The 14,173-nt window shown below is 57.6% G+C and overlaps 1 protein-coding gene across 1 annotated transcript; it reads left to right on the top strand.

The window, feature by feature from the left end:
* The first annotated feature begins 3,497 nt into the window (after window positions 1-3,497).
* LOC146584119 (uncharacterized) lies at window positions 3,498-5,728 on the top strand. The gene is made up of 3 exons (XM_085325296.1): window positions 3,498-3,645; window positions 5,011-5,151; window positions 5,236-5,728. Exons 1-3 carry the CDS (start codon window positions 3,570-3,572, stop codon window positions 5,430-5,432), a joined length of 414 nt encoding a protein of 137 aa, XP_085181422.1. The 5' UTR covers window positions 3,498-3,569; the 3' UTR covers window positions 5,433-5,728.
* Window positions 5,729-14,173: the final 8,445 nt, after the last annotated feature.

Here is a 14,173-nt window from a genome sequence, read left to right as displayed (position 1 = left end):
ACGAAAAACCTTGCCGCCGCAGGATTTTAAAGCTCTGAGGAATTCCGGTTTTTAGGATAGGGAGAAGGAAATAAGCGCCGTTCTTCTCTAAGTCAGCTTTCTACTACTGTTTAATTCCGCTCCTGCTCGATGTGTCCTAATGCTCTTATGGCTATTTACGGCCAGAAAACTCCAAAAAATCGAGCCAGAAAGGCGCTTTGCGACGCATTGTTAATATATTCATCTGCCACAGCCAATCAGAGCGCGCCGCCGCAGCCGCTTCGCCCCCGCCCTTCCGCGCACACCTCCTCCGACGAATCGGCGCGCCCCCAATCAGCGGGCACGCTTACCTGGCACGTCAACGTGGCACGGMGGGGGCGCTGCTGCCCCGCTTCCGCCTCGCTAACAATGGCGGCCACGAGGGGCCGTGGGCGGGGGGGAGTGTTAGTTCTCAATATCACAGGTTCGAGTCCCACCTCGGGACAGACTGCGGCGCCGCCCGCAGGGCTTTGCCAGTTTGCTGCTCCCTGGRCCTGGCTGGTGGGAAAAGGGGTCTGGGGGTTTTGGAAAGGCGAGGGAGGAGGGTTAGGGGGTAGAAAGTTTGGAGATGCAAGCATTGCTGCTGGTAGGAAGGGGGACTCACGGCAGGGGTTATTGCCATTTAGGTGGCCCCTCGGCTGACCCTGCCCTATTCAGCTTGACTGCAAAGGGGAAATTAGTGCCATGTGGTAAGTTATGTCTCCTGTTAGGGATGAACTCTAAAGCAGGATTTACAGGCAAAACCGTCTAATCTGTGCAGGGTTTATCCATCTTTCTGGGTATCCCAAAGGTTTAAGTGAGAACATGAGTGTACTGGGGGATTTGTTAATCAAATTTTTCTCAGTCAGGGGAAGAATATTGTTTCCCAACTGATTCCTATTGCCCCCTGTCTGGGCTGATAAGTAAATTGCATCAGAGCTAATGATGAGTTAAAAGAAATGTACACTGATTCCAGATGTGGAAGTGGTGGCAGGCTCAGAGAGGAAGGTTGGATTTTTTTTTCTTCCTTTTCTCTTCGAAAGGCATTTTTCTTCCTTTTCTCTTCGAAAGGCATTCCAAGGGAATAAAAACAAAGCAAAGTCTGGGCAAATCTGCAGCAGAAGCAGCTCAAAACAGTGCCAAGAGCTGGGCTGGGCCAGGCCTCGGTTCAGAGCCGGGGCTGTGTTCCCGCGGGGGGCTTATCGCAGCCTGGCTTTTTGCTGTCTGCTCCCAGTGTTTTGCTGGGCTTGGAGCAGACATGAAAGCAAGAATCTGAGCCCCCCTCCTCCRTCAGGAGCCCTCGGAGCAGCCTGGCTCTGCCCAGTACGCAGCTCTTTCCCACAGCACACCTTGCACATCTGCCTGCCCCATTTGGGAAGCCACGTGCTGTCACCTGGATTGCCCRGCTCTTTTGGGATGACCGGCTTGGCTTCCCTGCAAGGGAGGGACCAGCCGGTGCCCGCACACCATTCTCGGAGGAGCCGGCTTTGCCGGGAGCCCGGCCGAGGCTGCCGAGCCAGGTGCGTTGCCCAGAGGTTTGTGCACACCTGGATGCAGAGCAGCTGCTCGGAGCTGCTGCATCGCTTCAGCAGAGCTAAGACGAAAAGCAGGCAAGAACCCAGCTTYGATTCTTTGTCTGCAAGTGGCCTCCCCCTTCCAGACACTGATGAGTTTATTAAGGGATTAAAAGTTAGTTCTCCCTGCTTATTGAATCCTATGATTTATGCATGCATTTAAATCAATCCTATTTCCTGCATTTCATCCCTTCTCCCTGAGGCTTTCAGGCTTTGCTGTGTTAGACATTTGCTATAATCACATTGTTTTGAGGCAAGCTAGACACTGTGGGTGGTTTAAGTGATTTGAATAAATGAGCTGCATTATTTCGGCAGTTCTCCCAGGTGCTAATTGCCCCTCCTGCGCTGTAGGTACCCATACTTGGGCAAGTCTGTGCTGCCTCCTGGTGAAATATTAATGAGCGTGCTTACTAATGAAGCTGCTGTGTGCAGCTTAGCCCCTGCTGAAACTGTGCATCCGAATYGGCCTCCTGTGGGCCGAACCCCTCTGCTTGTGCTCTGCCGGGTGCAAGCCGGGCAGCTGAGCGCTGCTCAGAGCACCCTCATCCCACGCGCAGCTCGGCTGAGGGAGATGCTGACGTGCACGGGATGAAGACGCTGCCCGTGATTTGCTCCTGGGCCTTTCAGTGGCTGCAGGGTTTATCTCCACAGAGGCAGGCACAGGAGTCACCGACCCACTGGGCTAGTGATGATGGGGTGAGCTGAGACCTGGTCCCTTCAGCTCCCTTGTGCCYGCTGTGAAATGGGGCAGCACAGCTCCTCGCCGTGCTCTGCAATGGGCTGGAGCAGCACGGTGGACGTGCTCAGACCCAATCCATCTTCCCTGGCCCGGAGCTTTATCCGCCAGGGATGGAGATGGAGGTGCCCGAGCCCCAGCTCRGCTCCCGCGGGCTCCTGCCCGGCCGGGCTGGTGGTGCCGGGGCAATTGCTGGGTGCTGCTTGGAAGCGATCGCTGGATGGGCAACATAAGCAGCTTATTTTGTCATTTTAATTTTTTAATCCCCCCCCATTCGAGTGCGCTCTCTTATTAGTAAGCATTAGCTCTCTAAGTCCCATTAGCGCTGCTTGGAGCCGAGACGCTGCTCGTGGGAGAGCTGGTGAGGCCGGGACGGCAGCGGGGGGACGTGGGGGTCCCGCGGGGGCCTGGCCCCACAGCCGGCGGCTTCCCCAAGCGCCGCGCAGCCGATCCCGGCGGTGTTTTCCTCCACAGGACCTCGGCCCTTTCCCCAACCTCGAGCTGGCCTGGAGCCGATGCAAGGGCTGGGGTCGGCCCCCTTCGGCCTTGCAACCGCTTTCCGGTGCACAAATGCGGAAAATACGGTCAAATGTCCGTCCGTCCCCGTCGCGGTTTTCCTTTAACTGCACGGCCACCCTCGAGGCTGTATTTTGCTTTGGATTTAAAATTAGTCAACTGCTTCTCTTCAATAAAATMATTCCTGCTCGCTTTAAATAGCACAATATGTCACACACAGCCACTGGGTCCCTTCCCTTTGTGGACATGAAGCTGCTCGGAGAGGAAAAAGGAAAAAAAAAAGTAAAAATATACATCTCCCCAACCCCTTCTGCCTAATCCAACTGAATTAGAGGATTTTGAAGTGGATTTAAAACTAAATCTTGATTAGGGAGAATTTCTCTCCAAGAGCTGCTGCGCGGCAGTATTAATGGGAAGCGACCGCGGACGGAGGAAATAGGACAGAAATAACCGAGGGTAGCACACAGGCGCTCACGTCTGTGCACGGACTGAAGGCAAATATCTCGGGAGGAAGAGGAGGAAAACAGCCTTCGACGTAACCGCGCGGAGCGCAGCAGCGGGGAGCGCTCGGCGCGGTTTCCCCTGCGCCGGCGGCATCTCGCCGCCTTTGTGCTGGCGGGGGGGAGCTCGGTGGGCGGGGGGTGACAGGCGAGGGGGTGGCGAGGCCGGGCAGGACTCRCCGCGAGCAGAGCCGGGCTCCTCTGGCGCTGCCGCTGAAGCCCGGCGGGCTCCCGGAGCCGGTGCCCATGGTGGCGGGACGCGCGCCGGCAGGCGCCCGGGCCGTCCTCTCGCTGCTGGCCGCGGCGGTCGTCCTGGCGGAGGGTAAGTGCCAAACCCAAACCCCGCTTGCCGCGGCGCGGTTTATTCTCCCCGGGGCGGGGGGGACGGGGGACCCCGGGGAGCGAGCCGCGTGCCCGTGGCTTTGGGAACGGGGCTGAAGTCGCGGCGGCCGGCGCGCGCCGGCGGGCATGGCCGGGGCTCCGGGTGCCCGTGGGGCTGCCCCACGCGCGCCCCGGCTCGCTCTGCCCACCCCCGCGAGGGGCCCGGCGCTCCTGAAAGCGCCGGCGGGCGAATGAGGGAGGGGGCTGCGGCAGGGCCGGGGGCTTCAGAGCGGCACGGCAAGAGTAAGTCTGCGACATGCTGCTGTAATTAATAAACGTCAAGTATTGCACTTGCCTTAAACTCTGTCGGTCGCAGAGATGAAAAGCCTTTGAAGGCTTTTTATTTATTTATTTATTTTCTTTTTAAGAAACTTGAGGAATGGCTTAACTCCCGTTYGGGTTGAGGGCAGGCAGCTCCCAGAGGCAGCCGCCGAGCGCGGGAAGGAGCCCGCGGGAGGGCGCGGAGCCGGGGGCTGCGCCGAGGCCGCTGCAGCCGGGGGTGCGGGCACGCGCGCTCGCTCGCCTCCGCTCCAGAGCCACTTTTGCCCCCCCTCGATAGACCCCAGGACAAATGCACTTTGAGGCAAAAAACAAAGCAAATGCTGTAAATGAAACCATCTCCTTCGGCTGCACTGCGAAGGGCGCCGCTGAGGTCGCTGCACGCCTACGTCCCGCGAGGCCGTAACGCGAGACGGCGGGGCAGAGGTGCGAGCTCCTCCGGCGCCCGAAGGGCTCCGCGGTGCCCGGAGCCGCGGCGGGACCGTGCGGTGCCCTCCGGGGCCGGGCGGGCGGCGCGGGAGCCCGCGGGGCCGCGACGGGGCGGCCCTGCGCGCGCAGAGCCGGGAAATGCCTCCTCCGCAGAGCCGGTTAGACCTGATCGTTCGATATTCGGGTTTCAGGGAGGAAAGTCGTGTACAAGGAAGAAAAACGCAGGAAACTCTCGGCAGGCAAAGCGGGCCGTGCGCGGCTGGCTYGCGGGCCGCTGCCGCTCTGAGCGGGGGCGTTTGGCGAAACGGGCAGAGCCCCCGCACGCCGTGCAGCCCCGCTTCAATGCGCCCCTGTCCGTGCAGCGGGATCCCGGCGGCGGCCTCCTGCCAATCTTTGATTTCGCACTGACCTCTAGCGGGAGATGCTCTAGTGTTTTTAGGCCCACCGGGTATGGTGGACGGATTTGCTCCGGCCGGATGCTCGATGCCACTGAGCAACGCACTGCAGCAGCGCAGCAAACGCTCTAGCAAATGCTAGCCAGGAGCGGAAGCATTTTCCCCAGGAAAAATCCAATTGTYTTTTCCATGGTTCTCTGTAGTGTCCGGACTCCAGTGCTATGGCTGCAACATCATCGTCGGCACCAGATACGTGGACATGGGCTGCTCTAAGCCAGAAGTGATCACCTGCTCCCACTCCCACCAGGGCTTCAAGCACCGGTTCTGCCTTAAAACAGAAAGCGGTGAGTGCGCGGGCAGGGGTGCGGGGCTGCCCGCGGCGCGGCGTCGAGCGGCCGGGCCCTGACGGCGCTGCGCTTGCCTTGCAGTGGTCCTGGGCATCCTGCTGACCAGCGGCTGTGCCACCTCCCGCCACTGCCAGCAGCAGGAGCTGCCGGGGGTGCGGATCCACTGCTGCGACACGGACCTGTGCAACGGGGCGCCCGGGGCGCCCCGGCCCGGCCGCGGCCTCGCCGGCTGCTGCCTGCTGCTCGCTCCCCTCCTCGCCGCCCTGGTGCCCTCCTGAGCGCCCCGGCAGCCCCGCCGCATCCCGCTCCCCGAGGACCCCCGGGGCCCCCCCCCCGCTCCTCCGGCCGAGCGAGCCTCTTCCCACGAGAGGGCATCGTCGGTCCTCGCTGCTCCGCTCCCTCCTGCCCGGCCGGGCAGCAGCGCCCCGGGAGCCGCCTTCCTCCTCCTGCTCCTCCTCCTCCTGCTCCTCCTCCTCCTCCTCCTCCTGCTCCTCCTCCTCCTCCTGCTCCTCCTGCTCCTCCTGCTCCTCGCAGGCGGGGCTCGGGGAGCGCGATGCCCGCCCCGTCCCGCCGAGACGGCAGCTTCCCGGGCGCTGCCCGGACGGGAGCCACGGCGAAAACGTGACCGCGAACGACGCCGCTCCGCAGCGCCTTGCTCCGGGGCCTCGGGGGGGCTTGCGGGGGGGCCGGGACTTAGACGCGGACGTCGCCAGATCCAGCCGTGTGCTCTTATCGCCAGGGAAACGGCACGGACCTCACTTGCGAGAAAAGGATGAAGTATTTTTATTCCAAACTTTATTTAGGTAAAAACAAACAAAGAAACCGTTTGAATGACATCTTCGTTGCAAAACATCGGCTTTTGGTGGCATYTTTCACGTGTGTGTCAAAAAACGAGCCAAAACTCTGCTGAAAATATTATCTGAGGCACCTTCTCAGCAGAAACACCCTGGGGTTAACGCAAAACACTTTTGGATTCTGAAGACTGAAAAAAAAAAAGAGAACAGAGGAAAAAACGCTGTGGAAATGACAAGAGCCACAACATTACCCCCCCTTAAAACGTCCCTTAAGATTTTCAGGGGAACACCAAATATTTCCTTGGCAGCTGGCATTACTCGCAGCCACCCATCTGCCGGGACRAGCGTGGTGCTGAGCTGCTGCAGCAAAACCTCCGCGGTTTGGCCAGCGCCGGCAGAAATCCGCATTCACGGGCACCGGGGGGGCGGCGGCGGGGGCTGGCGGCGGGGGCTCGCGCTGGCCTCGCTCCGGGGACACTGCGGGCAGGCGAAGAGCCGCAGCAGTGCCCCTCGGCCGTGGCCACCCGTGTGCCTCCGGCTGGGGATGCTGCTAGCCCTGCGCTGCCCCCCTTGCCCGGCTCCGGCCATCCGTCTTGCGACGTGTAAGAGGCCTGTTGCAATTAAGTAGGCTGAAGTGCTCCTGAACTCTTTAACCTCTGCCCTGGGATTGCTCCGCGTGCCCCGCGGCTGCGGATCAGCTCCATTGCACTCTCCAAACAGCGCCTGCTACTTAGCTGACATTTCTTTCTCCTGCTGGATCCTATTAGCACCCTGAGGTTGAAAATGCTACTTTGGAGTGTTGTAAGGAATGTGATTTATACTGGAAAGCAGCGGCAATCTATCTTTCCCTATGCACACACCGCGCGTGAGGCTGGAGAGTTAAATCCACATCGCCTGAGCAAACAGCASCGCGGATGATTGCCAAGGAGGCTTCGGACACCTCGGAGGGAGAGGAGCTGGGGCAAGACGGCGGAGCCGCTGGCGGGGAAGGCTGCTCTGGGGCCAGCAGCTAACGCCTGGCTCATGCGGGAAACTTGCTCCCAGTTGCACCTGTGCAAACTGGTGGTTTACAGGCCATGATGAAGGCAAGGTTGGGAGGTGCCAGGGCTTTTCTGCAAGGCCTCTGGTCAATGATCYGTAGTCTCCTTCTTTGCCCTTTTCCATTCCCCTTGGCCTTAAGTCTAGGCAAGACCAGAATGATCAGAATTTGCACGGTTTTGCCCGCGTGTGGGTACATATYGCAGATGATACCAGCTCCACGGGAGACAGATGAAAGTAAGACTTGAGTGGTGCCCAAGGAGGCCCGATTAGCCTTTATCAGATACGACACACTAACCACGGAGGCTCCTTGCTGGAATCCTGGCTTAAAATCCCCAGAGTGTCAGATTTCCTCCTCCTGAGCAAGGAGACACTTCATAGCGTTTGCCTGAAACTTCCAGATAAGCCCTGGGGACTGAAACCGTCTCCGTGCCATGTGGGCATTAAAAGTCCCAYCCACCAGTTTAAAAAAAGCCCCAAGCCCCATGAAACACAAAAGCTGGCAGTTACTCTCCAACGCCTTCCTCCTTGGATGCCGCATGGCATCCCGCGTGGCCGGCGCTCCCTCCTTCATCCTCGCGGGCTCACTCGCGCGAAAGCCCAGCTGAAAGCCGAAAGATCATCTTAGATACCCGACAGCGCACAGGTACCCTCCCTGGGTAGGGGAAACAGCCTGAAAGTGCCSCCAAAAAGCAGGCAGGGGCTGATTTCTCGGGGTCTGCTGGTGAAGCAAGGAGCACGGAGCCAGCTCGCGCCCGGAGGTGCCGGCTTTGCTTCCCGGGCAGGTTTCTCTCCACCTTCCTTTTCCCTCCATGGCGGGCTGTGGACAGCAGTAGTAGTTTTTCCCAGTACGGTTGTACCCTGGGTCACCGCAGCAGTGAGAGCGCCCGGCCTCAGCCCTCGGCCCGGCACGGCACGGCGGGACCTCACTTCTGTAAACGCTACTTAGGYGCTGGAAGTCAAAGGAGACGGAAAGCGTTCGGTGGTGTTAATCCAGATCAGCTTTTCCGGTGCCTTCATCCGTGATGCCGGACGGCATAGCGCTGGGACTGGCTTTGTACGGGGCCGCACGCTCGCGTGCGAGGAGGAAAACCCTGCTCCCGCTTGCTCRGGCCACCGGCGCCTGGCACCTCCGGTGCGACCGGCCTCGGGGCCGTGGACCCGGGGGCAGAGCCGCCCAGGATGCGGCTTGGAGGAGTCCCAGCCYGGCTCCTCCAGCAGGCCGGTCTCAGAGTTTCTCCCCCTTTTCCATTTCCGTGACTATGAAATAAGGAGGACAAGAGCTGARAAGCACGTTGCTGGAGGCCAAGGTCTTCCCCAACTCCTTATAAAGAACTTTTGGCAGAAAGGTGCTGAGAACTTTAAGAAATCTGCAGGCAACCAGCAACRAGCTGGCTGCCCTACAGAAACATGCACGGGTGGAAAATATGGTTGAGCAGCAGCCTTCCCCGCGACTTAAAGAGCAATTTCTAGCAGCTGTGCAAGGCCCAGAATGGGGAGCAGAGAGGCTGYGCCGGGGCCGGAGAGCTGAGTTACCGCCGCTTATCGCGGCCGCGAGCGCGCCTCGCGTCGGGGAAGGGGCAGTGTTTACCCAGGCACGACGCGAGGTTAAAATTTAATAAGTCCTTGTGCAACTCTTTCTAGAGCAGCAGTGAGGACAAATAAACATCTCTTAAAATGCAGTCAGTACCCCGGCTCGCTGTTTGATTCGTTCTCCRGAAATGCGTGTTGTTTATAGCCATTCATTTCAGGAGCTAGGAACAGCAGGGGTTTGATCCACTCCACATTTCAGGCAAAATAATACGATCCTCCTTTTTCTCTTGTTTGTTCCTCGGAGAGAACACAAGGTCAAAATCTTCAGCTAGTGCAAAGTTTGCTCTTAACAGCTGAACATTTTTTTATTTGAGAGAGTTTCTCCTCTGCTCTCTCTCTCTTTTACCATGTCTCTGCCTCCAGCCCGCGAGCCCTGGAGGAGCTCAGGTTTCCAGAGGACTTGAGTTTCCTCCTTGAGCAATCAAGGCTCCTGGAGAGAATCAAAGTGGGGTGGCCAAAAACAGAGGCTCCCAAGGTGCAAGGTCTCTTACCTGCCCCCTTTGCATGGTGAGACAAGCAGGGGAGCGGGAACACCCCAACTCCTTCCTCTCCAGGAGGTGCTGCACTGGGACCCGCCATGGAAATCCTCCTTCTCTGGGAGCTGTTTCAGCCCTGCCTGTTTTACAGAGCTGAGAGGGAACAGTGCAGGCCATACTGACCAATACTCACGAACTGGGTCGTGCTGCCCATTGCCTTCCCAGGGCAAAACCCTTCTCTTGCAAAGTCCAAAACGGGGAGTGTCGCTTAGGGGGATGTGCCCGGTCTGTGCTGGTCCAGGAGATGCAAACATGCTGTCCTTCCTCAAACAAGTCCAAAGCCTCAAAGAAATGCTCTGCTCCTCCAGAAGAGAGCCAAGGCCCTCTGCCAAGGGCTGTGCGTCAGTGGGCTTTGATGGAGGGAAAGCAGAGGGGATCTGTGTTCATTTTAATAACCTCATGACATCTGTGGAGCCAGCGATGTGTCTGCCTGACCTACATAAGCAAACTGGAGCTCTCTGAACTCAACTGATCCACTGGCAAACACACAGAAAGTGAGCAAATGCAGTGGTGGCAGGAGGACCTGCCCTGCGATACCTGGCCACCTCCTTGCCTGGCCGCCCCAGCCCTGCTGAGGCCTCCAGGAGCTGCCATTCATTTGTACGTGCCCTTGGGGCACCTCCAAGTAATGCATGCAAGCTTTTGGTTGCTAATGACTAAAAAGGTGTGCCCTTTGGCTCAGAAGCTAGATTCCTATTTCCTTAAGGAGCCTGCTAATGGGTCATCAGTGGGTTTGAGTATCCTTCCTGCACAATTATCCAATTTATCCAGCCTGGCAACACACCCTCAAGACCTTTCCTTCAGCTCTGTTGTTTTAGCACCTTGCACCCTTAGGCCACTCCTGCCGAGACTGGCACTGCGTTTTGGYAGTCTGGCACAGTCAAGATATCTGGTRGCCCTGGGTAGTAGGATGAGGCAAYCAGCAGATGGTCAGAGGTCTAGCAGGTCCATSTAGGTCCATCCCTCCTCTAGTCGTTCTTTGGGTGAAGGGGATGGAGCCGGCCATGCCGTGCCACGTCCTCATCCAGCCTCAGGCCACCCAAGGAAGTTCGGTGGTACCCTGCCCAGCCCGGGCTGCTCCCATGGACTCTCTCATGCAAGTTGCGTAATGAATATTTCTTACTGTTTCCCCTCAGCCAGCTTTAGAGTTATTAAAACATTTTCCACGAGCAACAATTTCAATTACATGTTTTTAAAAAGTCATTAAAGAAAATTCCCCATGAAATTATTTTTATTTCCCGCTTCTCCTCCCTGCCTCCTCACCCCTCCACCTACTTCCAAACTAATGAGATTAATTGAAAGCTGCAAACATTTTCCAAGGGCCCAAGGCAAACGCTGTGCCAGACAAATATAACTCTTCTCCAGCTGCGCTGGATCTCCATCTACCTTCCCTCCTGTTCCCCGTTCAGAGCATTTCTCCCGGCGAGGCGTTGTGTTTCAGTCTCAGAAGGTGCTCACGTTTTGAAACCGTTGATAATTTTCCCTTCCTTTGAGGAAGAGAAGAGAAAGCGCCTCAGGAATGAGAGCTGTCAGATCCAATAATCTGAAATCTTACTTTTGGCCGGCTGGAGGGAGGGAGGTCTCTACCACGTGGTGCRTTACCCAGGCAAGTTGAAGCAGGGAAGCGGGGAGGGAGAGTAGAAAAGTTACTCTGCTCTCTGTCGGCCCCACAGGTAGGAAAAAAAAAATAAAATCCCCCAAACCCAATAACCTGCAAACCAAACCTGCCAATAGCCCTGTTCACCTCCCAGGCTTTCGTCCGCTGCGAGTGTTTGATTCCTCCCGTCGCGGGGTTCGGTTAATCGATGGAACAAATCTCCAGTGTCAGACCTCGGCGGGCTCCTCCGGGCTGATCAAAGCAAACATCCATCTCCAGGGCTGCGTGCCTCCGAAAACATCACGCTTCTCCAGACCGCATTTCYGCTGTGCGCTCGGGGTGGACGAAGGCGAGGGAACAATACGGGGGATTTGCTACCCGGCAGAGCTCAGCATCGCCTCTCCRCCGGTGCTGCTCTAAGCAGAGCGGAAGAAAACCCCAAATAACCCCCAAACCTGCTGAATTAACTGGGGTTGTGGTTCGCACCTGGGTATAAGCAGACCACGGTGAGGAGGAAGGCGATGCTGCGCTTGGGAACAGGAAGAAAAACCCACATTCGGTTGCTCATTTTCCCGGGAAACCCGGCCCAGCTGGGGACGGCAGAGGTGCTCACGGGTGYGGAGCGGGTCCCCTCCGTAGCGGGGCTGCCTGCATCCTCCGGAGTTTCGGAGGAAAACTAAAGGCCTCTCCGCGGGTAAGAGGCCAAAGACCCGGAGAGGCGCGGCGGCCCGCGAGGGCGCGGAGAGGTGTGCGGGGCGCCGAGGGCTTGCAGCAGCCCCCGACACGCTCCGCGGTGCGGCGCGGCACGTCCAGTCCCCGACGCCCTCTGACAAGCTAAAGCCCTCCGCTTTATTAAAGATACATTCCCAGGCTAATAAAAGACGCGTTGTCTGGTGGCGGCGAGGCCGCAGGATGTTATGTTTGGAATGTTTTTCGGCTCTTGTGTAATTAAAGGACCCACCAGCTGYGGATTGGCAAGAAGCTATCCCCCCCCCCCGCAGCCTGGACAGACAGACCTGATGTTTTCTGCGATCTCCATGATGCCTCCAACCCYCCTTTGATGTGTGCAACTGAGGAACTGCCGAAACTCCTGACCCCGCAGGGATATTTGTCTGAGCGTTGCTCATTAGATGACCTAGCAGGATGGAGAGGAAATTAATTAGGGAAGGGAAGAGACCGATCCCTGCATCCATATTCATTAGTGCATTAGGGCTCCCTGGCCAGTGTGGTGTGCCCAGGGCAAAAATCATAGTGGGACAGTCACTGCCCTGAAGATTTCAGTACCGGGACCAAAGGATGGACTGTTCTCCCTGTTTCATGTAGGAGGATGGAGATGCCGAGYGATTAAAGGCCTGCCTTGAAATAATAAAGTGGATTATCACATGTGAGGTGTGCACGGGAGCCAGACCCGGACCCATTGCCTCCTGCATCCCCACCGGTGCTCTCGCCCATCCTGATGCTCTCAGCTCAAGGAAGGCACTGGGCCATCGATGATGCTGAGCTGGAGCAGCGAAGGGTGGGACAAACCTCCAAACAGGCAGTTTTTAAGTGCAAAGCCAAGTACCAAGCCAAAAAATCTGGATCCAGCAGATCTGAACAAGCCTGGTGAGGTCAAAACTCCGAGACCCTTAGGTAACAGCTACCATCAGTGGCAGCTTGCGTGGCTCCGCACGACTATCAGCGAAGCAGCGAAATCCCGCTGCTCGTGATAGCCATGTCCGGTACTTCGAGCAGCAGGGCTGGGTGCTGCCGCCGGCAGAAACACTGTGGCAGCACCGGGGCGTTGTGTTGCACGGATGAAAAGAGGTCTGAGAAACTGGGCTTGGGGACTCAGCCCTCTCCACGCGACGGGATGGTGAAGTCCTCCGCCTCCAGCTCGCAGTGCATGAATAAATCTCCCCAAATCACTGGAGAACACGTTGGTGCTGATACCCTCAGTCACCTCACCACATTCCCCAGGGAAAGCAAAAAGCTCTCCCACGGCCCAGCCCACAGCTCCCCGTGTCTCCAGCTCCTCTCTAGTGACAGGGGCTTTCCAGAGCAAGAACAGGTTGGGGCAAAATAACGTCAAGGTACGTGTTGCTGGACCTCTGGAGGACATCTGGAGTTCTTCCTTCTGCCCAGCCTTGGTAGATCATTGCGCTGGCAGCTCCTGAGTTGTTTTGTGGGGTGAGATGAAAAACCCCAGCCCATTAAAGCCGAGCGGGCACAGYGTAGCTCCCAGCACAGCTCCCAGGCAGCTCCCCTGCCTGCAGCCCTGCAGCCTGCTGACTCGCTTGCTGGGGCAAATCCCGGTCTCAGGCCCCCGAGTGAACATTTCTGCAGGTATTTACCCTGCGAGCAGCCCAGAACTGCCTTAAGATAAGGCGAGCGTTGGGAAGGCATGGAAATGCCTGCCAGGCCTACAAACCTGCAGGGCAAATTAAGCAATCGTGTTCCCAGGACATACATAAAAATAAGTTAAAAAAAAAAAATTAATCCATAGCAACAAAAGGAGATTGCATGGCAACAGCAGCAACTGCTGCAAAACAAACCCGGAACCAGGCGAGAGGGGGCAGGGAAAGCGAAGCCCCGCCGCGTCGGGTCGGTGGGAGTTAACACCCCGGCGCGGYGCTCGCGCGAGGGGCCGGCCGCGTTGTCCCGCTGCTCCGTTGGGCTGCTGCCCGTGCCCTGCRAACCTGGGCGGGAGGGACGGGCTCGGGACACGCTCCGGCTGCCGGAAAGCCGTGCCGCCGGCAGAGCCCTCCGGGAAGTTTTGCTCAAAACGCCGACGTGCGGGGCTTGCTCCTGCCTCACCTCGGTCCTCGCGAGCCTCGGCTTGGGCTGCCTGAACGCAGGGACCGCGCTGCCGCGGGCGCGTGGGAAGAGCGTGACGGGAATCAGCCCTAAAGGGCAGGAACTGGAAGCGGCGAGGTTGGGAGCCGAGYGCGGGGGCGAGGGTGGCAGGCGGCCGCCCTTCGCGCTGGCGGTCAGCGGTGCTGCTTCTGCTGCGTGCTAGGAGGGATCACGTCCGCTCCTGGCACGGCAGGCAGGGCCCAAAGCGCTGGAACGATGCTAGGTGGGTTTGGGACTTGGAAGGAGAAAGAGCTGCATGGCGAATCCAGCTGGGATCGCATAAAACCGAGTTACAGGCAATTTGGCTTTATCGGAAGCCACGTTAAATGGATAGTTGTTAAAAGGAATAGATTTTCCATGCTCTGAGAGCCAAAGCAAATACAGTGAGACATAATTAACTGCCTGCCTGCTAAAATAATAATTTTCTTAYGAATTGAGAAAGGTAAAGCCCAATGAAAGATGGGCCTGATAAAGCAGCAATGATTCTTCACTGCACCTGATAGAGCGCGCAGATAAAGRGTACAAATAAAGGCTGTTCTGTTCCCAAAGCAGATGCATTTTTTTTTTTTTTTTTTTTATCATTAATTTTTTTGAGGCTTTTTTTAGCGTTACACTTGTCTGATCAA

This window comes from Rhea americana, unplaced genomic scaffold, assembly GCF_003343005.1.
Source record: "Rhea americana isolate MKP2758 unplaced genomic scaffold, rheAme1 scaffold_97, whole genome shotgun sequence".
NCBI classification, from domain to species: Eukaryota; Metazoa; Chordata; class Aves; order Rheiformes; family Rheidae; genus Rhea; species Rhea americana.
This window is presented reverse-complemented; position numbering and strand designations above follow the sequence as displayed.